The 26,029-nt window shown below is 41.6% G+C and overlaps 1 protein-coding gene across 1 annotated transcript in view; it reads left to right on the top strand.

Moving 5' to 3' along the window:
- The window catches only part of WLS (Wnt ligand secretion mediator), a 114,735-nt gene that overhangs the window by 42,106 nt on the left and 46,600 nt on the right, over positions 1 to 26,029 (top strand). The window contains exon 2 of the mRNA XM_066376547.1: positions 4,474 to 4,746. Within this exon, the coding sequence (XP_066232644.1) occupies positions 4,474 to 4,746 (273 nt within the window). The remainder of the gene's footprint in view (positions 1 to 4,473; positions 4,747 to 26,029) is intronic.

Genomic DNA, 26,029 nt, shown 5'->3' with positions numbered 1-26,029 from the left:
AATTTAGGCCAGAAGTAAAACTCCTTTTGATTTTAGATCCTGTTTTCTGATACATTTAGTCACAATTTTGGTTACAACTTAGGCCACCAACTATTAACTATAAGCTTTATTTTTTAGTTGACTTTGATGGCTTTCTACATAAAGGAACACCTGGTATTTCACTTTTAACTGGAGTAGGAAGTTGTCTTGAGCTATAAATACATTACTAGGGAAACATTCACTGTCCATGTTTGGATATCAAAATTTCTGTTTGAATATTAGAATTTATGTTTACTTTCTCCAACAATATAACCATTTTGCCTTTGAGCACTCCTGGAAAAAATGAAGATACTGAATTGTCTTCAAGTTCCTAAGTTATGCAAAGTTTTTTGAGTCTAGAGGATTAATTTATTCTTGTGAAAGAATATATTTGTGATTCTCTTAGTGTAACTTAAGATTCATTTGAGGTTACTACTCCAAGTTCATTGCCCAGATCTTTATGAAAATATTAGTATTCCTGGGAGTTTTTTCTTGATGCAGGAAAACACTAGGCTAATGAAAGAATGAAAGTGATCAGGCCGCTGCAGAGGCAGGCGTTCACTGTGTCCATTAAAAATGCAGCCTTTGTGTCCGTAAAGTGTTCAGCCTCTCTGTTATTAAGTTTGGAATGTGGTTTTGGAGCTTAGCTGAGGAGCTCAGCTAGTTATTTTTCACTTTGGCCTAGGGAGGGAGGGACTTGTTTTTCAAAATGAAAAAAAAAAAAAATGAAAAAAGGTTAGGTTCATTTTGGAAGAATAGAAGTTAAAATGCAGTCACTATTTTTTGCCGCAAATAGTCAGTTTGAGCATGTTAGTCAAAAATAGAATTCATGACTTTTGTCTCCCTGTTTATTTCTCCAACCACATTAAAAAGGATTCGGTTAAATATGCCATTTGGTCTTTTTAATGTCAGTGGGCTATTGAGCTGAGTCAGGATAACCCAAGTTTGATTTTCATTTTTCTAATAATAAGCCAGATGTCTGATTTTAGATGAGTTAGGTGTAAACTGTCTTTGTGATATAAGTTTTGAGTTTTGAATAAAAACTTCCCTGACATGGATTAGGAAGACTCCATGTCCCACTGTTTAGGGTACTACATTAAGGGCTTCCAGCTAGAGTTTAGTAGTGCTACATTTTCGGGACACTTTATTAGGCATTGTCACGACTTTCTGCAAACATAACATTTTACTATGCAAAATTAGGATAAATATTTAGGGATAGGAAAACTATGTATCTGAGCATTAGAAATAGAGAAAAATATTAATACTACAGTTTCACCTCCTATATGACTTTCCTCTTGCTTTACAGATTTCTCTAGTTGCTATCTGGTCTCTATTAAATAAGAGATGATTTCTGCTCATAAAAGGTCTGAACGCACAGTATGCCAAATATACTCCCAGAATTAAATGTATCCAAACCATGCACATAAAACATAATTTATAACATTTTTCTTTCATTACTGACTTTTAGAGAAAGGTGTTGTTGTTTTTTTAAAGGATTTTCTTTATTAATTTTACAGAGAGCCTGACTGGGCAGTGGCGCAGTGGATAGAGCATCAGACTGGAATGCGGAAAACCCAGGTTCAAGACCCCGAGGTCGCCAGTTTGAGCGAGGGCTCATCTGGTTCCAGCAAAAAGCTAACCAGCTTGAGCCCAAGCTCGCTGGCTCGAGCAAGGGGTCACTCGGTCTGCTGAAGGCTCACAGTCAAGGCACATATGAGAAAGCAATCAATGAACAACTAAGGTGTTGCAATGCGCAACGAAAAACTAATGATTGATGTTCTCATCTCTCCATTCCTGTCTGTCTGTCCCTGTCTAGCCCTCTCTCTGTAAAATAAATAAATAAAATAAATAAATAAATATTTTTTTACAGAGAGAGGAGAGATAGAGGGGGATGGGAACGAGAAGTATCAACTCAATTGCTTCACTTTAGTTGTTCATCGATTGCTTGTCATATGTGCCCTGACCAGGCAAGCTCAGGGTTTCGAACCGGCAACCTCAGCACAGCAGGTCGACGCTCTATCCACTGCACCACCACAGGCCAGGCGAGAAAGGTTTCTTTATAAATTGATTTAAAATATATTTTATACTGGCAGAACCCACATGAAGAAAACTATGAAAATTTTTGAAGAGATAAAAATGAACTCTAGTTAATAGAGAAGCAATCGCTGTTCTTGCATGGAGAAACTAAACGCTGAGAAAGGATGCTGATTCTGTCCACGGTGATTGACATTGTCAGTGGGGAGGTGAGGTAAAAAGACTGAGTAGGAAAGGACCAAAAAAAAAAAAAAAGATAGAAACAACTCATGGACACGGACAACAGTATGGTGATTGCTGGGGAGGGGGGAGAGGGAGGAGGATAAAGGGGAATAAATGATGGTGGATGAGGACCTGACTTGAAGGGGCATACACACAACACAGATTGGGTACCTGAAAGCTATATAATCACGTTAACCAGTGTCACCCCAATTATATCAATGTGAAAAAAAGATTTAATGTAATTTCAATGAAAATTCCAGCAATAGAATATAAGTTTGAAATGGATTGAGGGGGAGGATTTACTCCATCAGATATTGATACACACCATCAACATATAGAATTCAAAACAATGTTGTGTTGGGCCGTGAATTGACAGTTCAATAGATGAAATAGAGAAGACTGTCCAGAAACATCTGTTGTTACACGTATGATAAAAATGATAACATAAATCAATAATAGAGTCAAGTCAGTGAAAAATAATTTAAATATTAAAAAAATAAAAATAACTAGAAACTTACCTCATTTCTTATATCAAAACAAATTCCAGAAGGATCAACTATTTAGGAATTTTTAAAATGAAATTGCTAAAAAATAACTAGAAGATAATAAAGTTGCCTATTTATTGAATTTGGAGATTAGTTCCCTCTAAGGACAAAAGCATGGAAAAAGCATAAATGAAAAGAGAGATTCTATATAAAATTTGTATCTTCTCTATATTAAAATAGGCCATAAACAAATTTAGACAGCAGAGGGAAAAGTTAAGATAAATTACAACAAAAAATATTAAGCAAAAAATTATTCTTATTTACAGACAACCTTTACAAACTAAGGGGTGTGTAGGTAAATTAAATTTGGTATATCATATAATTATTTTGTGACTGCTAGTTGAAAAACTTTAATTATATAGAAAATATTTATAATGTAATAGCTAATATTAATTTTATTCCTTTTATGTGCTCAAGTACTATTCTGAGTACTTTTCATGTTAACTTGTTTAATGTACACAATGACTCAAAAAGGCAGGTACTGTTATTATTGCCATTTAAGAGATGATAAAACTATTAATACAGAGATGGGTTTAGTAACTCACCCAAAATGTTCCCAAAGTGTGGATTAGTGGTGACACAACTAGAAATGAGAGAGCCAGGATTTGACATCAGGCGAGTTGGCTCCAGAGCTGGTGTTATTTATTACTGTGCTACTCTGTTTCTCTGAGTGAATAAAAAGGAAAAGCTATACAACTATGTTGATATGATTCTTTTTTGTAAAAATGTGTGTTAATGCTGGTATGTATTTTTAAGGTCATACAATTTAATTCATGTATAAATTTTTGTCTAATTATGCGCTCATAGAAGAGACAAATAGTATTTTGATATTTTTCCAGTGGTGGTTATTTACTTCTAGTGAGATTTTGGGTAAATTTTGTTTCAAACTTTAAAATTTCTGTATTTTTCAGATTTTCTATTATCATATGATTATTTTATAATCACAAAATAGTGTTTTTAATGTCATATAGTTCAAATGTGATGTTCTCTCTTTCTCTCTTGAAATGCATGGATTATATTTTATTATAACTTTGAAGTATCTGTCAGTGTTTGAGTTCCCACCCTGTGATAGGTACCTAAGTAATGACCTGAGTTAACACAGTTCTTTCTCTCAATCAAAAGCAGTACAGTACTGTAAAATTTTAGAGTTAAGAATCTCAGAAACCAGCTATCTTGTTTCTCAGATGAGGGCCTTGAAGCTGCTATTGATTTAACTTACTTACCTAAGATGAACTGAGAGTAAGTTGTTCAAACGGTCTTCAGACCCAGGTCTTCTGACCTTGACATCGTGGTCTTTGAAGCACCAGAGCCCTCCCAAGTTCACAAGCAGGTGGTCACTGAAGCATCAGGGATTTTTGTGACATTCGTTTTGGAGTGAGGAAGTAACTAAACTGATCAGGTTACAAATATATTCTTTCAATAGATATCAGCGATTGAAAACACAATGAGAAGGCTTTTGGGGGATACTTTATGACACCTACGTTGGTCATTGAAAGATCCTTACCCAGATTTGGGAGGTCCCTAGGTATGACTGATTCTAAGTTATAGAAGGCAGTACCAAAAAATGGAGATGACAGTAGTGGAAAGAATGTTAGCCAGAAGAGAGTACTTCAGTGGATGATTTTTCTAAAACAGTAAAACATTTTCTTTGCAGCTCCAGGGCCCACAACAGCAGTGTCCTACATGTCAGTGAAATGCGTGGATGTTCGTAAAAACCATCACAAGACAAAATGGTTTGTGCCTTGGGGACTCAACCACTGTGACAAAATCCGAGACATCGAGGAAGCAATTCCAAGGGAAATAGAAGCCAACGACATTGTGTTTTCTGTTCACATTCCCCTTCCCTCCATGGAGATGAGTCCTTGGTTCCAGTTCATGCTGTTGATCCTGCAGCTGGACATTGCATTCAAGCTGAACAACCAGATCAGTAAGTGCCCTCTCCTCTCTCTCCTCTCCTACCTGGGGGCTTTTCTCTCTTCAGGTTCTTTCGGAACCGGTTCTAATAACACTAAAATGAAATGATAGTAGCTGGCAATTATTGATGGCTTACTACTTATTAGGTACTTTTCTCTACTTGTTTTAACCCGTTGCACCTTCCCACCAGTTTCTAGAGGTAGGTCTTTTATTTCATTTTACAATTAGAAAACTTGAGCACCCATGAGGTTACCTAAGTGCAGAGGCTGAGAGTGGATTCAGCCCCAGGCAGCCTGCCTTCAGAGCCCCGACCAAACCACCACGCTTCACTACCTTCTGTGGGGGTGGAGATAAAAAGTATTCCTGTGGCTGGTCTAATCATTAAATTGATATGATAAATATTAACAAGAGAAAAAAATTAGTGTCATGTACTCGAGCCCCAAATATATGAGACTCAAGAGCAAGTTGGATAATTGAAGCTTAATATGCCATCCTGAACTAAGAAATGGGACAGAGACCCAGAGCTCTGAAGGGGAGGAGGGTAATTCGCAGGATGATAGGAAAACAGATGTTTGGTAATTAGAAGTTTCCCCTTCCATGCAGTTAAGCCTTTTTGATAAAATTTATCTCTGGTAAAGCTCTCTTTCTGTGCCAGACCCACTATCTAAATTCTTTTAGGTAGTTATGGGAGTAGTAAAAAAATTTTTTTTGAGTTTGCTAGATTTTGATGGCCTTCAGCTAAAAAGAAGTCACATGACAGAGTGGCATGTTCACCCCTTCAACTCTCTAGTGCCAGGAGGGAGTTCATCCCAGTGGAGTGATTTGAAGATTTCTGAAAGGTCCCATGTTTCAACTGTCATTTTACTGAGCTTTGAGTAAAGCCATTTGCCTAAGAGAAAGATCTCTGTCAAAATGGGAATACTCATTGTCAAACAAAACCAGAGTGTGTGTTGTTTTGTTGTTTTTTTTGCAGCTTACCCATTGTGGTTCAAGACTCTGGAGGCATGGGCATATACACATTATGTGAGGAGGTCACTGGGTGATTCCGGGAGCGAGATCCACTAGTGGCACATGGGGCTCGTAGGGGATGAAATAGTAGGATGAGAAGGAAGAAAGCAATTTTTACTGAGGCAGGTTCAGGGGTTAGAGCAAAAAAGTGTTTTGAAGACATTTCTACCTGGGATTTGTCCATGGATTAAAGCACTTTTTCTAATTGTAATTTTCCTCTACCTGCAATAATCTTGCTATACAATCATATTAATTTACTCTGTTTAGAAGTTTAAACAGTATATGTACCTGATTGACATCTTATCAAACAGATAATGCTGAGATAATTTTCCATATTGCAGACTTTCCCCTCCCCATTCATTTAATCTTTTACCTATTACTTCAAAATATTAAAAAAAAATTTTTTTAATGTTTATTTTATTGATTTTCAAGAGGGAGGAAAGGAGAGAGACAGACAGAGATGACAGGAACACTGATCTGCTCCTGCATGTGCCCTGACCAGGGATCAAATCAACAACGTCTGTGCTTCAGCATGATGCTCTACCCAACTGAGCTATCTGGTCAGGGCTCAAAATACTTTTGAGTGCCCACTACCGCCAGGCAGTGTACTGATTGATGGCTGCACATGCAGTACAAATGAAGATGCTGTCCTTCAAGGGGAAATGACTAGGAAATAACCAATCATCACAGTAGGGTGTGCTAGGTGCTGACTAAGGTATACCCAGGAGGCTAAGGAGCATAACGAAAAGCCTTCAGAACCAGGAAAGGGAAGAAGGCTGCCTTGGCATGTCTGTGTGCATGTGTGCATGTCTGTGTGTGTGTGTGTGTGTGTGTGTGTGTGTGTGTGTGTGTGTGTGTGTACAGATGAGCAGTGTTAAACAGTAAAAACCCTGAAAAGGAGTTGGAGGGTGAGAAAGGGGACAAATAGAAGAGCCTTCCAGATAGAAGAAGAAACAGCTGATAGGAAGGTCCTGATTTGTACAACAGCCCAAAGCATTCAAGTGATATTTTCCTTGTCTCATTCTCTTGCAGTTGACTTATTCATTGGTTTTGTGACACAGTCCCAACCCTGTGTTAAGCAATAGGTATTGAGGATACAAGACTGAACAAAAAATGTTCTTGTAAGGGATTAGGGAAGATGGTGGTTGAGAAACGGACACTTAAACCTACCAAAGTGAAATATACATGCTATAATGAGAGGAATATCCAATGTTGTGATACTGTGATTTATAAGAAATAGATATTTGATCATTCAGATGACCAAAATATATTTCTCATATATATTTGGTCTTTGTTCACAGTTCCTGCAACCCTTGGAATTTTCTGAATGATAAAAGCATTGGGAACACCCTTTGTTATATTTGGGCTCTTGTTCTTGGATTTTGAAATTATTTCAGAGTCATAAAAGTGAAATGTGTCTTGTTATGAATAACAAGCCCCTTTCCACAGATACTGAGATTATGTTAATGAAATGACCTTTGGAAAACACCTACAGGTAGGGACAGGTTGCCAAGGAAACCAACCATAAATAGAGGGGTGAAACTTTCAGCCCTCTGCTATTTCTGGGGAGGAGAGGACTGGAGGTTGAAATCAGTCTCCGAAGGCCAGCGATTCAATCAGTTATGCCTAGGGGATGGAGCCTCTACAAAACCCAGAAGAGGGGAGTATAGAGAGCTTCCAAGTTGGGGAACCAGAACTCTTCCATGGGCAGGGCCCCAAGCTCCATGAGGATAGAAGCTCTTTTGTTTGGGACCTTGTTGTATGTATCTCTTAATGTGATTCTTATCTTTTGTAATAAATCTGTAATCTAGTGAGCTCTTCTTGAAAATTAATTGAACACAACAAGGGGTTCATGGGTTATAGTCAGCTGGTAAGAAGCATAGGTGATAACCTGAATTTATGATTGGCATCTGAAGTGGAGGGTAGTTCTTGTGGGACTGAGCCCTCAATCTGTGGAATCGGATGCTCTCTCCAAGTAGTGTCAGAAATGAGTTGCATGGTAAGACACCTTGCTGGTATTTGAGAATTGTTGGTTGTGTGGTGAACACCCCCACAGCCACTGCCACACACACATCCTATTGGTAGTAAGGACCTATTACTTACAAACCTAAATAACTTTACAGGTGAATTTGTTCCCAGTAAATATTAATCCTAAGCATCAAAAATGCCTATGTTGCCTGACTAGGTGGTAGCGCAGTGGATAGAGAGTCGGATTGGGATGCAGAGGACCCAGGTTTGAAACCCTGAGGCTTGAGCGCAGGCTCATCCAGTTTGACCACTGACTCAGCTTGAGCACGAGGTCACTGGGTTGAGTGTGAGATCATAGACATGACCCCATGGTCACTGGCTTGAGCCCATAGGTTTCTGGCTTGAGCCCAAGGTTGCTGGCTTGCTTAAGCAAGGGGTCACTCGGTCTGCTGTAGCCCCCCCTCCTCCCAGTCTGCAAGGCACATATGAGAAAGCAATCAATGAACAACTAAGAAGCTGCAACAAAGAATTGATGCTTCTCATCTCTCTCCCTTCATGTCTGTCCCTCTTTCTGTCACTCTCTCTGTCTCTGTCACCAAAAAAAAAAAAAAAAAAAAATGCCTATGTTAGCAATGCTCTTTTTAAAAAAATATTTTTATTAAGTTTTTAAATGTATTGTGTTAACACAGATTCAAGTGTCCCACTCAATAAAACACCCTCACCCCCCAACAACGTGCCTCCCATTGTACCCTCTTTGCCTCCCTCCCTCTAACTCCATCCTCACCTTCCCTCTGGGACTTGCTGTCCTGTTATCTGTATCTCTGTGTTATGTATATATAATTTCACCAATCCCTTCACCTTCTCTGATCCCGTCCCCTCATCCGCCTTGGTGATGATTTGATAAAATATATCTTTATGTAAAGGAAGTGTGAGTGTGTATTCAGACTAAAATATATTTTATCTTCATCTAAGAAAAAAAACTTTACTGAAGATTCTTATCTTTAAAAAATTCTTAAATTTCTTATAACATGAGGTCCTGCACTTAATAAGGACACACTAAAAAAATTACAAGATCCTATCAGAAAAAATTAACAGTTCTTTCAGTAAAAGTATAGAATAGCTGAAATCATAGTGCCTCAAGCAAACCAGATTTAAAAATACTTATTTGAGCAGGGGCAGTGGGTAGGGGCTATTGCCTTTAAATATGAGAAGGTAACCTCTTGAGTTTGTGGGACTATTATTTTCTTATATTTATTCTTTATCCTTGTGTTTATGAACAATGAAGAAGGCATTGATTAAAGAGTGATAGTATGTCTTTGTTCGTTGTTATAGACAAATACATATATATTTTTTAATTATAATGGTATTTGTAACCCTTGATAGGTTTTCCTCTGATCCTTATACACATTTGAAATGCATGAGACTGCTTGTTCACTTTTTAATTTTATTATTGTTTGGATGCCTTTCTGACAACAATAAGTAGGACAGGAGAAAAGAGACTGGGAGTGTGGTGAACAAGATCCTACTATATGTGGATGGATGGCTTTCTATTTATCAGTGTCAGCTGTACCTCTCATGCAAAGAAAAGGCAGGATCAATCTTATTTTTTCTTTAAGCTTTCCTAGGCAGTCTATGCAATGAATTTCCAAATAATGAAGAGATTTCACATATGGATTAAGAAATTTAAGTTGGGATTTCTAATGTGCATATGGTCAGAGTGTTCACCTATCTTTAAAGGGTCTTTGAGCAAATAAAATAAGAACTCTGGTTATTTGAGTTAAATGTTTATTTCTTTTAAGATTTTTAATTTAAGGTGATGCAGATTTTAGCTAAGATTTGGGATCCTGACAAACCCTTAGAAACTAGAGTAGCCTTGATTTATGATTTAAAAGCTGGTCATTGTTTCATTAGTTCCGAGATTTATTTAGGCTGATCCTTTGGAAGGAAAATGGTGACACTGAAGGGTAATTTATAGTAATAAAAGTGGTTGAAGAGCCTGACCAGGCGGTGGCACAGTGGATAGAGCATTGTACTGGGATGTGGAAGACCCAGGTTCGAGACCCCAAGCTCTCCAGCTTGAGTGCGGGCTCATCTGGTTTGAGCAAAAGCTCACCAGCTTGACCCCAAGGTCGCTGGCTCAAGCAAGGGGTTACTCGGTCTGCTGAAGGCCCGTGGTCAGGGCACATATGAGAAAGCAATCAATGAACAAGTAAGGTGTTGTAACGCGCAACAAAAAACTAATGATTGATGCTTCTCATCTCTTCATTCCTTTCTGCCTATCCCTCTCTCTGACTCTCTCTCTCTGTCTCTGTAAAAAAAAAAAAAAAAAAGTGGTTGAAGAATATGTATATTATATTTGATTATTGAGAAAGATGGTATTCTATGCATTTACCCCAAAAAGTAACCCACATTTTAAAAAGTAATTTTAAACAGATTTCTTCTTTTCACGGTTTAAACATAAACGTGTTTTTTTACTTACTTTTTTTTTCTGAAGTGAGAAGCAGGGGCAGCGGACAGACTTCTGCATGCACCCCACGGGGATCCACTTGGCATTCCCAACAGGGGGCGATGTGACACCCATCTGGGCCATCGCTCTGCTGCAACCAGAGCCATTCTAGCACCTGAGGCAGAGGCCATGGAGCCATCCTCAGTGCCTGGGCCAACTTAGCTCCAATGGAGTCTTGGCTGCAGGAGGGGAAGAGAGAGATAGAGAGGAAGGAGAGGGGGAAGGGTAGAGAAGCAAATGCGTGCTTCTCTCTTGTGTGCCCTGGCCAGGATTCGAACAGGGACTTCCACACACCGGGTGGACGCTCTACCGCTGAGCCAACTGGCCAGGGTCCATAAACATTTTTAACACCTACAATTGTTATTTAGTGATAAGTATAAAAAGTATTAACCAGTTCAACTTTTAAATGGTAACAGTTTTAAAATAATAATCTACAAGATCTGGGGAAGGAAGGCCACTTGAAGAGAATCCAGAGACTTAGATACCTAAAAACCAGAGTAATTGACATTTCAGTGCCTATCGATTACAAATTCTAAACAGGTCTATCTGGAAATCTATGATTGGGACAGTGATGACTTGTTTTTCTGAACATTTCAAAATCATGGAATTAACCTGTTTGTCAAGGCACAAATGTGGCATTTCTATAGAATCATAAGGGACATAAGGCTTTAGTTTTTACTCCAAAGAGCTAGGACATGGAAGGAGAGTGGGTAGACTGAAAATGTCAGAAAAATGTCAACCTGAAGATTGGTGTCTAGATGTATGGTTAATCATTGGGAAAAATGATTGCTTATCTATGTGATAGGCTTAGATTTTTCTGTAACACCAAATTCTGTATTTGAAAATAAATATCCTCTAGAGTGGGTTTATCTCATTCTTCTTAAAGTGTATTGTCATTCAGTCACTAAATTTATGTATTTATTTGTGAAATATAGGTTTTTGTCAGCTAACATGGTGTCCATTTGTAATGGAATGTCACTCTACTCATTACAACTGCAAGTCACACACTGAACATAGCTTCAGACTCTCCATGGGACTCTTTTTGAGGAACTTAGGTACAGAGATCAATGAAGGAAGCTTTTTGTTGTTGTTTTTGTTTTTTCCTGACATGTCTTAACCTAGCTTTTAAATCTACAGGCTGTTGAAATAAAAGCACTGAGATTCATTGGCAGAAAGGCTCAATATGGACTGCTCTGTGTTGAATAGTAGATCTAGGACTTTTCATGGGTCTAAAAATCCCTTAGGCTGAAGGAATAATGGTAAATGATGGGGAAAGCTAGGGTGTGTATTCTGTTCTTAGGTAATGAAGTTGTTGTTTTGCCTTCAGCCCTGTGCTGTACTCTACAGTTGAATGTTAAGTTTTATGTGCCTGTTTTATTATTGCAAATGACTACCTAAAATGATGGAATTACATATTTCTATAACTGATGACTGATTTTTTTCTTAAACTGCAAACATTTCTGTAAAGCTTATTTCTAGTAAAAAAAAATACTCAGAATGATACTATTACCTAAACGATATTCAAGTTAGATGGCTGAGTGTCCTGAGAGAAGATTGCCTAACTTTTTATGATGTGATTGTGCTCTTCCTTTGTACACCTGTTATGGCCTATTAAGCAGACACTACATGAAAACAGTTAGCTTAAAGGAACAATCTGTTAAGTAAAAAATAAACCATCAGTTTATCCAATATCATCAGGGGTGAATTTATAGAAGAGAGAAAGTCATGTAATTCTTCTGTCATATCATTGGCCATCAGCAGGAGTCGTGGTTCTTAATTCCATTTTCAGATGTTTCTTGGGAGGGGTTCCCAAAGAGAGCTGAATGTACACCATAAAACTACAACTGCTGTGATGATTCCATTATAGCATATTGCCATTCATAATATGGTATTCACACAACTGAAATTTCATGCTTAATCAGATAATCCTCTATGACAAAATATGGTGGAGCAACTACTGAGAAAAAGAATTCTACCAGTCCACTCCCCCCAAACAGAGACCTTCTTTGATTCATGACCATGTTATAATCTCTGTTTATAAGAAAATCATTTATTTATTTATTTATTTATTTATTTTTATTTAGTGAGAGGAGGGGAGGCAGAGACAGATTCCACATGAGCCCTGACCGGGATCCATGCTGCAAGCCCACTAGGGGGTGATGCTCTGCCCATCTGGGGTCCTTGCTTCATTGCAACCAGAGCATTTTTTAGCACCTGAGGCCATAGAGTCATCCTCAGTGCTCAGGGCTAACTTGCTTCAATCGAGCCATGGAACAGCTATGGCACTTTCTCTGATGTGGGCTTGCGGAAGCAAAGAAAACCATTTCTGATTCAATATTTTTCATTTCATACTGGAGTCACCAAGATTTTCAAAGTTATCTTTTGAATGTCTTTTTTTGGGGGGGGTATTTTTCCAAAGTGTGAAGTGGGGAGAGGCAGATAGACAGATTCCCGCATGCACCCGGCCAGGATCCACCCGGCATCTACCCGGCATGCCCACCAGGGGTTGATACTCAGCCCTTCTGGGGCGTTGCTCCACTGCAACCAGAGCCATTCTAGTGCTTGAGGTGAAGGCCATGGACCCACCATCCTCAGCACTCGAGTCAACTTTGCTCCAATGGAGCTTTGGCTGTGGGAGGGGAAGAGAGAGATTGAGAGAAAGGAGAGGGGGAAGGGTGGAGAAGCAGATGGGTACTTCTCTTGTGTGCCCTGGCCAGGAATCGAACCCAGGACTTCCACATGCGGGGCTGATGCTCTACCACTGAGCCAACCGGCCAGGACCCCTTTTGAATTTCTTTACCTACTTCAGTCAGAGTCCATGTGAGAAGAAATAAAAACTTCAAAATTTCTTTCCACTCTCACACTTCTTCCCCTAAAAAAAAAGGATAAGCTCTAATGCTTAAATTATCCAGGAGACTTGAATGAAACTGGATTTTTGGTGTTGGATAAAGAGATAAGGAGGTTGTCAGTATTCAAGGTGGGTTTACATGATTAGTCCCCTTTTTTTGAGAAGTCATGCACCCCCCTTCAAATAAAGGCTAGGACCTAGAATTTACTAGTATGAGTCAGTCTTACCTACTGACTTGGAATAGAAAGAAACCAAAATAATGGGAGAAGGCTATACTTTGACAATTAACCCAGGATAATGAAGATTAGGGACATCATGTTTGTTCACTCTCATTCGTGGACTTATCTTTTTCTTTAAGGGAATATTCAGGCACAACTTTTGAATGAATCATTGCGAACATGTTTATGTTGACAGGAGCATGGGAAACTTTGGCTCTGTTTTATTTCAGTGTGATGATTGGTAAACCCACTATTTGGATTTAAATATAAAGCTGTCTGAATCCCTTTTCTGGGTTATCTTCCTCCAGATTTTTCTTTTTATGAATGTTTAGAGTTTACTATATCCAGTCTCTGTCACCTCCTTCCAATTGTTCATTGGCTTACTGGTCAGTTTAACCTTGGAAAGTATATCATATTGGCTTGGTTCTAGTCTTGAGAAATACTCATCCAGGGTGCTGAATAATTTGCAATCATTGTCACTAAACAGTAGCTTTATAATTGCAAATTTTGAGCACTGGAAGCAACGTTAGAGTCCAGTTGTTAAATAATTCTCAACCAGAGTCTCTGGGTAGATTTCAAGGACCAAGTGAGCCTCCTGACATGCTATGTAAAATTTTAGTATACATACTTAACATGAATTTCTGGAGTAAGAGAATTTGAGAGTTTTGTCAGGTTTTCAAATACAGGTGTGTGACTCTCAAATGTTAAAGACCAGTCCTTGAATTTACCAGACTAAGAGACCTTATAATAGCCAATGGTACTTGCCCACTGGAGTGCAGTGGGCTGGAGACAGCAGGATCTCCTGGTGTGTATCAACCATGGAGGCGGGCAGATGGTGCAGAGCAGTAAGTACAGTATACTGTACAGGTCAGTGAGCTTTCTACCAAACAGTGGCCTCTGATTTTTGGACAGAAGTTGCTCTGGTCTTTCTAAAAATGGTGTATTTTTCTATTTTTAAAAAATCTCACAATCTGTATGTAGTTCAGGCAGTGGAGTGTAGTCTCGAACCTAGATTAGGAGGTAGGCAGGTCCTGTTTATAGTGCCACAGCTGCAGATCACCCACATGTCTCATTTCCTGCTCTGAGTTTAGAATATAAATGAGGAGATTCTCTCTGCATCCATAATAAGTATATTCTGGTTACTAAAATAAAAGCCTGGTGACATCAATGAGAAATATGAATAGCAAAGCAGCCAGCAGCAGCAGATTCCTGGATAACCTAAGAAAATATAAAATAAAATTATTTTTTGAATTAAGCTTTCCAAACAAAAGGAAGTTAGATGGGAGTTGGAAAATCCTTTGTTAAACAAGGCAAAATTCTACCCTCAAAAGCACCAGGGACCCTACACTGGAAAAAAACATTTCTTTCAATATCTATCTACTGTCTTCACAGTGATGCTAGAAGTGGTTCTAGTTACTCTTTGACTTTTGTAAGTTAATGTTCATTGTAGAGGTAGTAGAAATTATTATTATTATTATTATTATTGTATTTTTCCGAAGTGAGAAGCAGGGAGGCAGACAGACAGATTCCTGCATGTGCCTGACCTGAATCCACCCAGCATCCCCACCAGGGGGCAATGCTCTGCCCATCTGGGCTATTGCTCCATTACGACCAGAGCCATTCTATCACCTGAAGTGGAGGTCATGGAGCCATCCTCAGCGCCTGGGGCCAACTTTGCTCCAATGGAGCCTTGGCTGCGGGAGGGGAAGAGAGAGACAGAGAGGAAGGAGAGGGGGAGGGGTGGAGAAGCAGATGGGAGCTTCTCCTGTGTGCCCTGGTCGGGAATTGAATCTGAGACATCCACACGCCGGGCCGACGCTCTACCACTGAGCCAACTAGCCAGGGCCTAGAAATTTTTTAAAGAAAGAAGAGGTTCTGTTTTTTTTAATTTTTCTGGTCTAGGTTTTTTCCTAAAATAATTGTCCAGTGAATCTCTCTCTCCTGCCTTACTGGTTATTCATATTATGACCGCTATGGAAAGTGCGGGCCTGACCTAACAAGCAAAATTATGCCTTCTTTAAAAGTAAAGTTTGGGGGAAGATTGGAAATATTTAAATTTAGTATCTTAATAAAAGTTGCTACCACATACCAGAGTTCTAATAATTGGAGTTGTTTAGCAATAAAAAGGCTATATCTTCGAGTAGTAAGCTACCCGTCACTGGTAATAATATAGCAGAAGCCATTTGGTGAGGGGTGTCGGGGCTCATAATGATGATGACTACAGTGACAGCTTGCGTTTTTTGTACCAGAGATGCTGGTGGTGGTCTTTACTGACAGCCATTTGCTTTGGCCTCATACCATTTTCTTGCAGAACTTGCCTATCTCCCCTTTCTCACAGTGGGCTTCCACGTTGACTGGATGGGCAACTAGCCACATGATTAGTCCCCTAGCCTCAGATGATTGGATTAGAATGGGCCTTTGACCCAAGGGGGAATAATCAGATTCTCTCTCTCTTTTTGAAATTGAAGTTCAATATTTCTAGACCTACCTTCATGAGCACTTAAACTGAAAAATCCTGATAACTCTCTGGGCAGCCATCATTCACCAGATGTAAGGAGAAGCAGAGAAAGTTGATTGAAACCAGATACAAGGAGAAAGGGGAGATGTCCTGAGTTTTCTGAGCTATCTTTATATCCTGCAGCTAATTTCTGCTTAAGCTAGTATGTGCAAAATCCTGTTACTTACAACCAAATCATCTCTGATTAGGACAGTTTTAATTTTATTTCATCTGATCATCTCAATAATTCTCCCTGGCAGAATGAGGAAACTGAGAATGAGAGAGGTCAATTGGTTTGTCCAAAGTCTCCCAGCTGGGAAATAGAGCGTTTATAAGTGAAAGTGATCTTGTGGCTCCGGTTTCTGGCTCCCACCATGAGTCTATCAATAGTGCTGTGTCCTAGCCTGGCCAGGCAGTGGTGCAGTGGATAGAACGTCGGACTGGAATGCAGAGGACCCAGGTTTGAAACTCCAAGGTTGATGGCTTGAGCATGGGCTCACCAGCTTGAGCACAGGGTTCCTGGCTTGAGCATGGAATCATAGACATGACCCCATGGTCTCTTGCTTGAGCCCAAAGGTTGCTGGCTAGAAGCCCAAGGTCTCTGGCTTGAGTCCAAGGTCTCTGGCTTGAGTCCAAGGTCACTGGGTTGAGCAAGGGGTCACTCACTGTGCTGTCATCCCCTGGTCAAGGCACATATGAGGAAGCAATCAATGAATAACTAAGGAGCTGCAACGAGGAGTAGATGCTTCTCATCTCTCTCCCTTCCTGTCTATCTGTCCCTATCTGTCCCTCTCTCTGACTCTCTCTCTCTGTCTCTCTTAAAAAAAATAGTAAAAGGCCCTGGCCGGTTGGCTCAGTGGTAGAGCATTGGCCTGGTGTGCGGGGGACTCGGGTTTGATTCCCGACCAGGGCACATAGGAGAAGCGCCCATCTGCTTCTCCACCCCCTCCCCCTCCTTCCTCTCTGTCTCTCTCTTCCCCTCCCGCAGCCAAGGCTCCATTGGAGCAAAGATGGCCTGGGTGCTGGGGATGGCTCCTTGGCCTCTGCCCCAGGCGCTAGAGTGGCTCTGGACGCGGCAAAGCGACGCCCTGGAGGGGCAGAGCATCGCCCCCTGGTGGGCAGAGCGTTGCCCCTGATGGGCGTGCTGGGTGGATCCCGGTCGGGCGCATGCGGGAGTCTGTCTGACTGTCTCTCCCCGTTTCCAGCTTCAGAAAAAATACAAAAAAAAAAAAAAAAAAAGTAAAAATAGTGCTGTGTCCTATTCTGATTGGGAAATTATACTAGATGACCCCCAAAGTCCCAGCTACTCTAACTCTCTTTTGCAGAGAGTGTGTGACTCAAGATTCTTTGGCTCTATAAAAATCTCATGAGTATCCCTTCAGCTTTGTAAATAGGTGACTAAAGGCCCTGGCTGGTTAGCTCAGAGCTAGAGCATCAGCCAGCATGTGGAAGTCCTGGGTTTGATTTCTGGTCGAGGCACACAGGAGAAGCGACAATCTGTTTCTCCCCTCCTCCTTCTTTCTCTCTCTTTCTCTCTACCCCTTCCACAGCCATGGCTCAAATGGTTCGAGCAAGTTGGCCCTGGGCACTGAGGATGGCTCCATGGCCTCATCTCAGGTGCTAAAAATAGTTTGGTTGCTAAGCAACAGAGCAGCGGCTCCAAATGGGCAGAGCATTGACCCCTTAGTGGGCTTGCTGGTTAGATCCCAGTTGGGGCGCATGTCTGTCTCTCTGCCTTCCTACCTCTCACTTAAAAAAGAAAAAAGTGCCTAAAGAACCCTCCAGTGTGTGGACCATTTTAGAAGACATCTCTCAGTCAGCATGGATGCCCCTTTGTTAGAGGGTAAGCCTAGTGTTGAAATGAGTGAATTTTCTTGCATTTTATTTTGTTACATGTCACCATGTATTCATTTCTAGTCCTTAGGTAGGCAGACAGGGCTGCTGTACTGGAAATGTATTTTTAGTGTGACATTAAAAAATGTATCATAGACACCAACACAGGAAGCAGTTTTTAGGTGAGTCAGTGTATAAATAACCAAAGAGTTTTTATAAAGGGATGGTAGATCTTTTAATTTAACAGTCCAGCTTCTGAACCATCCTTCCCAACTTTCTTGATTCATTCAGTAGTCATATAGGGGGCTTCTACGATGTGCTGACATTTTTTTTTAAATTTAGGATTTAATATACATAGATAGATAAGTCCTCCTTCATAATACAATTTCAAAAACTGTCATGGCCCCTCTATGTTTACTTTTCTTTATTCTTCAAGACTGAATTTTCAGGGCAGGGACTGTATCTTGTTCATTTTTGTGTCTCCGTACTTAGCACAGCCCCAGACGCAGTAAATACTGAAGATGTAGTCAGAATAATTAGTTATGAGCTCACAGTCTAGTTCAAAGATAAAGTAACAAAAAATTTTACCAATGTGTTCAATGCTAAATGCCCAAAGTATTTCATGAACACAGAAAGGGAAATGATTAACTCACTGAGAAGGTACTTTTTAAAGAGTTTTTGTGGGTGGAGTCTTAAAGAGGATGGTGGAATTTGTGACAATCTACTATCTGATGGCAACGAAATAGTCCAAAAGGAGCCTCATTTTGGTATGTCAAGCCAAAGTGTTTGGGCTGAATCCTCAACCTGCCACTTACAAATTATGTGACCTTTGGTAAGTTTTGGAACTTCCTTGTACTTCATTTTCTTCACCTATAAAAGAGAGATAATAATACCCCCCCCCCCCTCTTATAGGATTGTTTTAAGGATTAAACTAAAAGAATAGTCATGGGGCTTTTATATACTAAGTGCTTGGTACATAATAAATGGTCAACAAAGGTAAGTTATTATTATTCTTGGACTTGAGCAGAGAAGAGGAATGTGGGTTCTGGGAGAATGTAGAAGCCCAAAAAGGTAGGTGGCAGGGCTCTCTGTGCAAGACAAGGACCCAGGCAGATGCTGCCACAGGCCTTTTATTACTTCAGGACAGTGGCTCTTAACTTTGGATCAAGGGTCTAAACCTCAGGAGAAAAATGTGCATAGACCCCATTCACACATATTGTATTCATATTAATATTGACACCTGAAAATCATCCACGGAATCCAGAGGTTTGTGAATCTCAGCTCCAACTTTATGTTGTAGGTAGATACAATGAATGCCAAATATCATGTTGATCAGCACTTTAAAAAAGTGGAGAATATCCTTTTAAAAACAGAAGATGTTATTAACAGAAACTAAAATGTTTGGGAAGAGAGTAATAATACAGAATGCGAGCAGAGGTATAAGGGAGACAACCTCAGAAGTTAAGTGACTTCTCTAAGGTCACCTGGTTTTCAGGTGAGAAAGTCAGGACTAACACCTGTATTTGTCTACCATAAAAAGCTGGAAAAGAAAATGTTATATGCACAGAACAGTAAGCCCATTTATTAGGCTGTAGAAGAATTCTATATTGGAGAGAAAAAAATAAGCTCCTGAAAGACAGGGGTCAGTGTGGTCAGTTACCTTGCTGACCAGGCAAAGAAATTTGGAGCGTGATGCAGGAGAAGAATTGAAAATCACATTATCTAGTGTGGAAATGGAATGTGGAATTCAGGATCTGAGACTCATAGCTTGTCCTTTGAGTTATACAGCAGCTGGAAATTGCATTTCTTTCCGTCTTTTTTTCTTTTTTTTCCCCATCTGGACTTCTTGCATGGAGGTATTCCCGACAGGAGGGCATCTGTGAACTTTTTAATGGGAGAAGTCATAAAGCTGGGCTAGGGCTGTGTTTGCACAGGGCTGGCTTCGCAGGCATGTGAAAGCTGACTCCCCTTTTGCTTTTCAGCTACAGACACAGCCATCGCTGCCACCACCAGCTGAGTGACTCGGAATTTAGGGGTTGCCAGTAATTGTGGGTTTAAGTCACAGAGGAAAAAGATAAGAGGCTAGCAAGGCTGGTTTTTCTACAATTAAATGTTGCCTCTGGAGCTTCTCTGACGGCAGGAATCCAGGAGGTCAGGAACCACCAGCCATATTATTTTTCTCCCCAGCTGCCTGCTCTCATTTGTATCCCCTCCTCATTCATGGGAACTAAGAAAAGGGGGGGTTGGAAAGAAAAAGCTTGTTCTAGCCTACTTTTCCTTTATGAAACTTGTCAGAAACAAAGCTTGCTCATAAAATAGATGTGATCCCTTCCAGTAGCTGGCTTCTCCTGCGGGTAGCATAGAGATATTATTGGGGGGAGAGGGGGAAAAGTCATTCTTGAAATGCACTGTTGTCCTTTTATAATTATGACTTTTTTCTCCCCCACTGCCGAGTACTCTGGTATTTGTTACTGTTTAACTCTTACAGCCCAACTCAAGTTTTCATCCCTTATCACTCCATTACTGTAAGTGCCCTGAGGGCAGGAATTGTTTCCTGTTCTTTGGTTTTTGCCTCAGTGCTTTAAGTGTAGAAGGCAGTTAAATAGCTGGTGGCAGTTTAGATTTCTACTTTCACGTGAGTGTTAGAACTAGAGGTCGGCAAACTCATTAGTCAACAGAGCCAAATATCAACAGTACAATGATTGAAATTTCTTTTGAGAGCCAAATTTTTTTAAACTTAAACTATATAGGTAGGTACATTGTTATTAACTTAATTGGGATACTCCTAAGCTGGCCTTTGTGCCCGCACGTGGTATTTTGTGGAAGAGCCACACTCAAGGGGCCAAAGAGCCGCATGTGGCTCGCGAGCCGCGGTTTGCCAACCACTGAACTAGAAGGACTTTAATCATCATATGATTCAACCTCAGTATTTAAAGAAAGAATTCAATATATAAAGCAATTTACCCAAACTGTTCAGCTAATTAGTAGCTCAGGTCTCCTAACTCATGACATAATGGGAAAGAACTTGACCTTCGGAGTTAGGCAAACCCGAGTTCATATTTTACCTCCCTCCCACACTAGTGGTGTGACTGTGAGCCTGTTTCCTCCTTTTGAGCTTGTAGGTGATTGTTTCTGTCTGTTTGGCATCAGTGTGTGGCTGAAAATGTCTGCACATAGTAGGCACTCAAAAAAGGTGAGGTTTTAAGGATAATTGTTTTATTTATTTTTAAAATACAAGAGCCTTTTTTTAAGAAACTGACATTTTTACGATCTCTTCATTATTAGAAAATGTAGCCCGATTGCTTTTGCTGAGAACTTAGGAGGGAAAGCGGGCTAATAGGGCTCTTCGGCGAATGCATCTTATAACGGACTTAGAAAGAGAATTTGGTCCCACTGATAGGAACAAAAGTGCAATGCCTTTTTCCTTCTCTCGTCACCCTTCAATGTAAAGGAGTTCAGCAGTTAGTAATGGAGTGTCTACCATGCTGAGAAGGACTAGCATAATGGTGGAGAAGAACAAGCCAGCAGGCTCATCTTCAGAAGTGATAGGAACATAAATGACCTCAAGCGATGTGATGATGGAGGAGAAGGCCATTGGCTCAGGGAGGAGCAACCGGGACGATGCTGCCTGGACTTAGCGTTCAGGGGCAAGTTTGTAGAGAGAGAGGCATGGCAAGTCCGACAGAGACAGAGGGGAGCCAATATTATCTAAGGAAAGGGAAGTCATTTCACGGGAAAGACTGAAGATGTCTGGAGAGAAAGAAGACAAGCGATGGGCTTAGCACTCCTGTTGTGTGGTTGTCTTTTATTGAGGGCAGGGGCAGTGGAGGTATCTTGGGGCTCCACCAAGGGTCATGGTTTTTGATTGTGCTTCCTTCTCACTCTCAGATACACCTGCCTTCTGCATCCTTTTTGTGGTATTATGAATCTATCTATCTTTTGGAAGCCCAGGAGGGAGCCCAAAATTGTTCCATTTGTACCCAGAGTTTGGGGTCCTGGGAATGCTCTGGCTGATGGGTCAAGGGGAGGACCTGGTCTGCAAATAGAACCCCAAAAGCCAAGTGCAGTAACCCCACTCCCACCCCATAAGCCATACGAAACAAATAACTCTGTGTGAGTAACACTGGCCTGACTCCAGCAATAACACAGCTGTTGAAACAGCTTAGTCACCAGGGCAATGGAGGTAGTGTGGCGCGGGAATGCTGGGGGGCCGTGCTCTGACATTTAGCTGACTGGCACAGCCCTGAGAGCCTATCCAGACCTGTGGGAGAGCTGCAGAGAGGACCTGCTTCCTGTCCACAAGCATGCCCTTGGTTCTTTTGAAGCCCAACCATAATCCTAGGGAAGGCAGACTGAGAAATGGTTCACTCCCTTTTAAACACCTGGTTTCTCCTCCTTAATGATCCATGTTTATTTCCTGAATAACTTTTTTTCTGCCCCAGGCTAAGCAGAGTGTAATTTAGATATGGTGAGGGGGTGGGGGTAGTGCTCATTTATCTTCTCTAGAAATCATAGCTTCTGGGTATCCAGGTGATTGTAAGAAAGAGTTACAAGGGCAAGTCCTGGCCCTTCTGCCTGACCTTGCTTGGATTCCTTTAGCAGCTTCCTGTGCCAAAACTCTTGTCTGGAGGACTCTGGGCAGATCTGGGCAAAATACTTAGCCAGTTTCATTGGGATTTGAGGACAAATAAGCTGCCACAGAGTGACCCCATTCCTCTCTCAGCTCTTTGAAGAAGTGACCTTTGTGTTTTCTCTTTACCCTGGACTTCTTCTGCACTGTTTGTTTTGGAAGTTGTTAAGTTAAATTAGCCATCCCTTTCTCTTCCTAGTTACTGTATGAGAATGCAGCTGTCAGTCTGTGAACTCTGCCATCAGCTATTTTTAGATTCAGTGTGAATGAAGCTCTCTTCTCTAATTGCATGGGGGGGGGGGGGTGATAGGGAGGAAAGGCGGGAGGGAGAGATAGCAGATAGCGAGAGAGGTAGATTTTCCTAACCATCAAATCAGCTATTCTATATGCTCGTGCACTGACAGTGTCCTGGGGAAAAGCAGAGAAGCCACCACGTAGCTTCCTCCCTAGGCTGCCGAGATTGTTTTCTCTCCACATTTATGTTGATTGTGGTGAAATAGAAAAGAGCTATTGCAACTTTTGTTTCCCAGTGCTTTAACACTTGCCAGCTTGGATTGTTCTGATTTCTCTAGCTTTGTTAGGAAAAGATTGGTTAATTGTTGAGTGCCAATTCCTGGGAAAACGGATAAGGTGATATGTTCTATGAGATTGAATAACCTTAAACATGCTGAAAACTGTATTAAGTGCAGTGGGCTTGGTTTCGTCGGGATCTCTCTACCCCATCCCAAATCCCAGTCCGCCTTTCACACAGCTTCCAGATCTCCTTGCTTAAACATCCTTTTAAATAAAATGCTGCAACATTCAGAGCAAGCTTCTTCCCATTGTCAATAGCTTTGCCTATTCACTCCACTCCTTCTCCCTGGTGACATGCTATTGTGTGCTTCCATGACTTTTTATGCATGTGGCTTCCTCTGCATGTAATTCCTTCTCCTACTTTGTTACCTAGTGTACTCTTACTCATCCTGTGATTCAGTGGCCCATCATCTCATCTGGATGAGGCGATATAGAAGATCACGTATTCTAGTTCCTGTCCCCCTACCTAGTGCTCTGGGCATCGTTGTGCTGACAGTGTACTTTATATGTACTTCTAGTGTAGTAAAACTCACAGGGAATTATACCTATTTGTGTATATGCCTGCCTTTTCCACTTTACTGTGAACAAGTAGGGTAATGACTTTGCCTTGTATGTCTTTTTGTCCCCACTGTTATGCATGGAAACTAGCAGGTGCTTAAAAATATTTGGTGGAGGAAAAAAAGTGAACTGGATTGGATGGTCCATCTAGTGTTCATGTTCTCAGAGGCCTATGGATTCCATCTGGGTGGCACCACCAGCTATTGTGGCTTCTCAGTTCCTGATGGGCTGCTTTTCCAATCCTGGTAGACTTGAGTAGGTTACCGGCGGCATGACATGTTATACCCAAATTAGCACTGCCCACTTTTTCTTGTCTAGAATCTCTTGCTAGGAGTTCCATTTATTCTCTTATTCCTATAAACTTAGGCATGGTACAGACCTTAAAGGCCCACCCTTTTGTTGTTTTACTTAGTTCTCAAGCTCTAGATCAGATCAGGGAACTCGGGTTTCTCTCTTCTGCACCCACTAGCCCCCTCAAGCGGAGCACTAGTGCAACCCTGTGTTGTCAGTCTGATGCGAGGGCAAAAGGAGACAGTGTCTCCAGGCCGGGTCCCTTAAAATCTTCCCTTCTATCCAGTTCTGGGAAATAGGCACATTGTTTCTTTCTTTTACTTTTTTTTTTTTTTTTTTTGTATTTTTCCGAAGCTGGAAATGGGGAGAGACAGTCAGACAGACTTCCGCATGCGCCCGACCGGGATCCACCCGGCACGCCCACCGGGGGCGACGCTCTGCCCACTAGGGGGCAATGCTCTGCCCCTCCGGGGCGTCGCTCTGTCGGGACCAGAGCCACTCTAGCGCCTGGGGCAGAGGCCAAGGAGCCATCCCCAGCGCCCGGGCCATCTTTGCTCCAATGGAGCCTCGCTGCGGGAGGGGAAGAGAGAGACAGAGAGGAAGGAGAGGGGGAGGGGTGGAGAAGCAGATGGGCGCTTCTCCTGTGTGCCCTGGCCGGGTATCGAACCTGGGACCTCTTGCATGTCAGGCCGATGCTCTACCACTGAGCCAACCGGCCAGGGCCCACATTGTTTCTTGATGGGACCATTGGGCCAAATTTAAGAAGCATTCTTTTTTTTGTGAGGGGTGTGTGTGTGTGTGTGTGTGTGTGTGAGAGAGAGAGAGAGAGAGAGAGAGAGAGAGAGAGAGATGGGGGAGGAGGGGAGGGAGTGAGGGAGAGAAAGGGAAGCCGGCAGTGGGGAAAGTGAATGCCTCTGAAATAGAGTGAGCCATAGACCACACACGTGTAGTATAGAGATGATGAAGTGATAGGGGAGATTTGGGGTTGTAGGAGTATTTGGAGAAAGAAGTATGACATTTGTTAATTTGGCAAGTATTTAATGGAGAACTATTGTATAAAGACATAGACGATATAGCTGTGAACAAGACTGAGGCAGTTCCTGGCTTTGTGCAACCTCTCTCTCCCAGGGGGAGGAGGGCAGAGAGAGAGATACAGGCTAATAGTTGCGGGTTGCCCTGCAATTGGATAGATATTAGTGCTGGATGCACAGGCTGCTCTGGGAACAAGAGCAGGATCAAGTTTTCGGGAGTGAGAGGAGGTGGGAGTGAATTTGTGGAATTCTGGAAGATGGAGTTAGTGTGGCACAGGTGGGGGTGTCAGGTGCTGTTTGCAGAGTACTGTCCAAAGCCCAGAAAAAATGAGCCCTTTTGTAATTCACCCTCACAGTGTAGGCACCTGTTAAACACTGGGTGTGCTAACAGGGATCCCAAGTGCACCGAGGGTATACAACTTTGCGTAGCAGCCTTAAAAATTGCAGTCAGCACTTAATGAGTGCTTACTGTTTGCTAGGGCTGTGCTGAGTGATTCATACGTGTTATTGCATTTCATTCTCACAACAATAGGAGACAGGCATTACTGTTATCTCCATTTCATATGTAGGGAAGTTCAGTGACTTGACTACCGTGGCCCAACCACCAAGTGACCAAGGTGGGCCACGATCCTAGACAGTCTCTCTTCAGAGTCTGAGTGCTTCTCCATCTTCCACAGTGGGGGATGTGCGGTACATTACATGCAAGGTGACCAGCCTTGGTGGCAGGACTGACTAGGGAAGGGTTCGTGGGATAAGAACCTGGGAGCCAGGTTAGCACCAGGAGCTGGATCTTAGTCTTTTAGGCCACTGATAGAGTTTCAACCTTAGACTGAGGACATTAGAAAGGCATTCAGAGTATTTTGGAAATCATCTCTCTGGCTACAGAGTGAAAAACAGACAGGAATGGGGCATAGGTTTGAGTCATCTAGGCCTGAACAAGGGGAGGGGCAGCGGGGCGGGGTGGGGCGGGGAGGAATCTGCAGGATGTGCTGAACGAAGAGACTTGACCAAACTTGGGGGGAGGCTGGCTTCCTAAACCATGGAAGTACAGTAGAGACATGAGCATGCAGATTTGAAATTCAGGAGAGAACTTTGAACTTGAGAAGGTGACTGGCATCCCAGGAGCAGATGATACACTCTCATGGCAAGCGTGCAGAGTTAGAAGGGCAGAGAGCTACTCTACAACCTGGGGAGTACGAACAAATGTAGTTTTTCTATACTCTGTGGTACTTTAGATACAATTGTTTACAAAACAGTTGGTGTCCCAGCTATTTGTCCAAATGAATAGCCAGCAGTGCAGTAGGGTACAATAAGGATAATCTTTTGCAAAAGATG

Source organism: Saccopteryx leptura, chromosome 3 (assembly GCF_036850995.1).
Source record: "Saccopteryx leptura isolate mSacLep1 chromosome 3, mSacLep1_pri_phased_curated, whole genome shotgun sequence".
Taxonomy (NCBI): Eukaryota; Metazoa; Chordata; class Mammalia; order Chiroptera; family Emballonuridae; genus Saccopteryx; species Saccopteryx leptura.
This window is presented reverse-complemented; position numbering and strand designations above follow the sequence as displayed.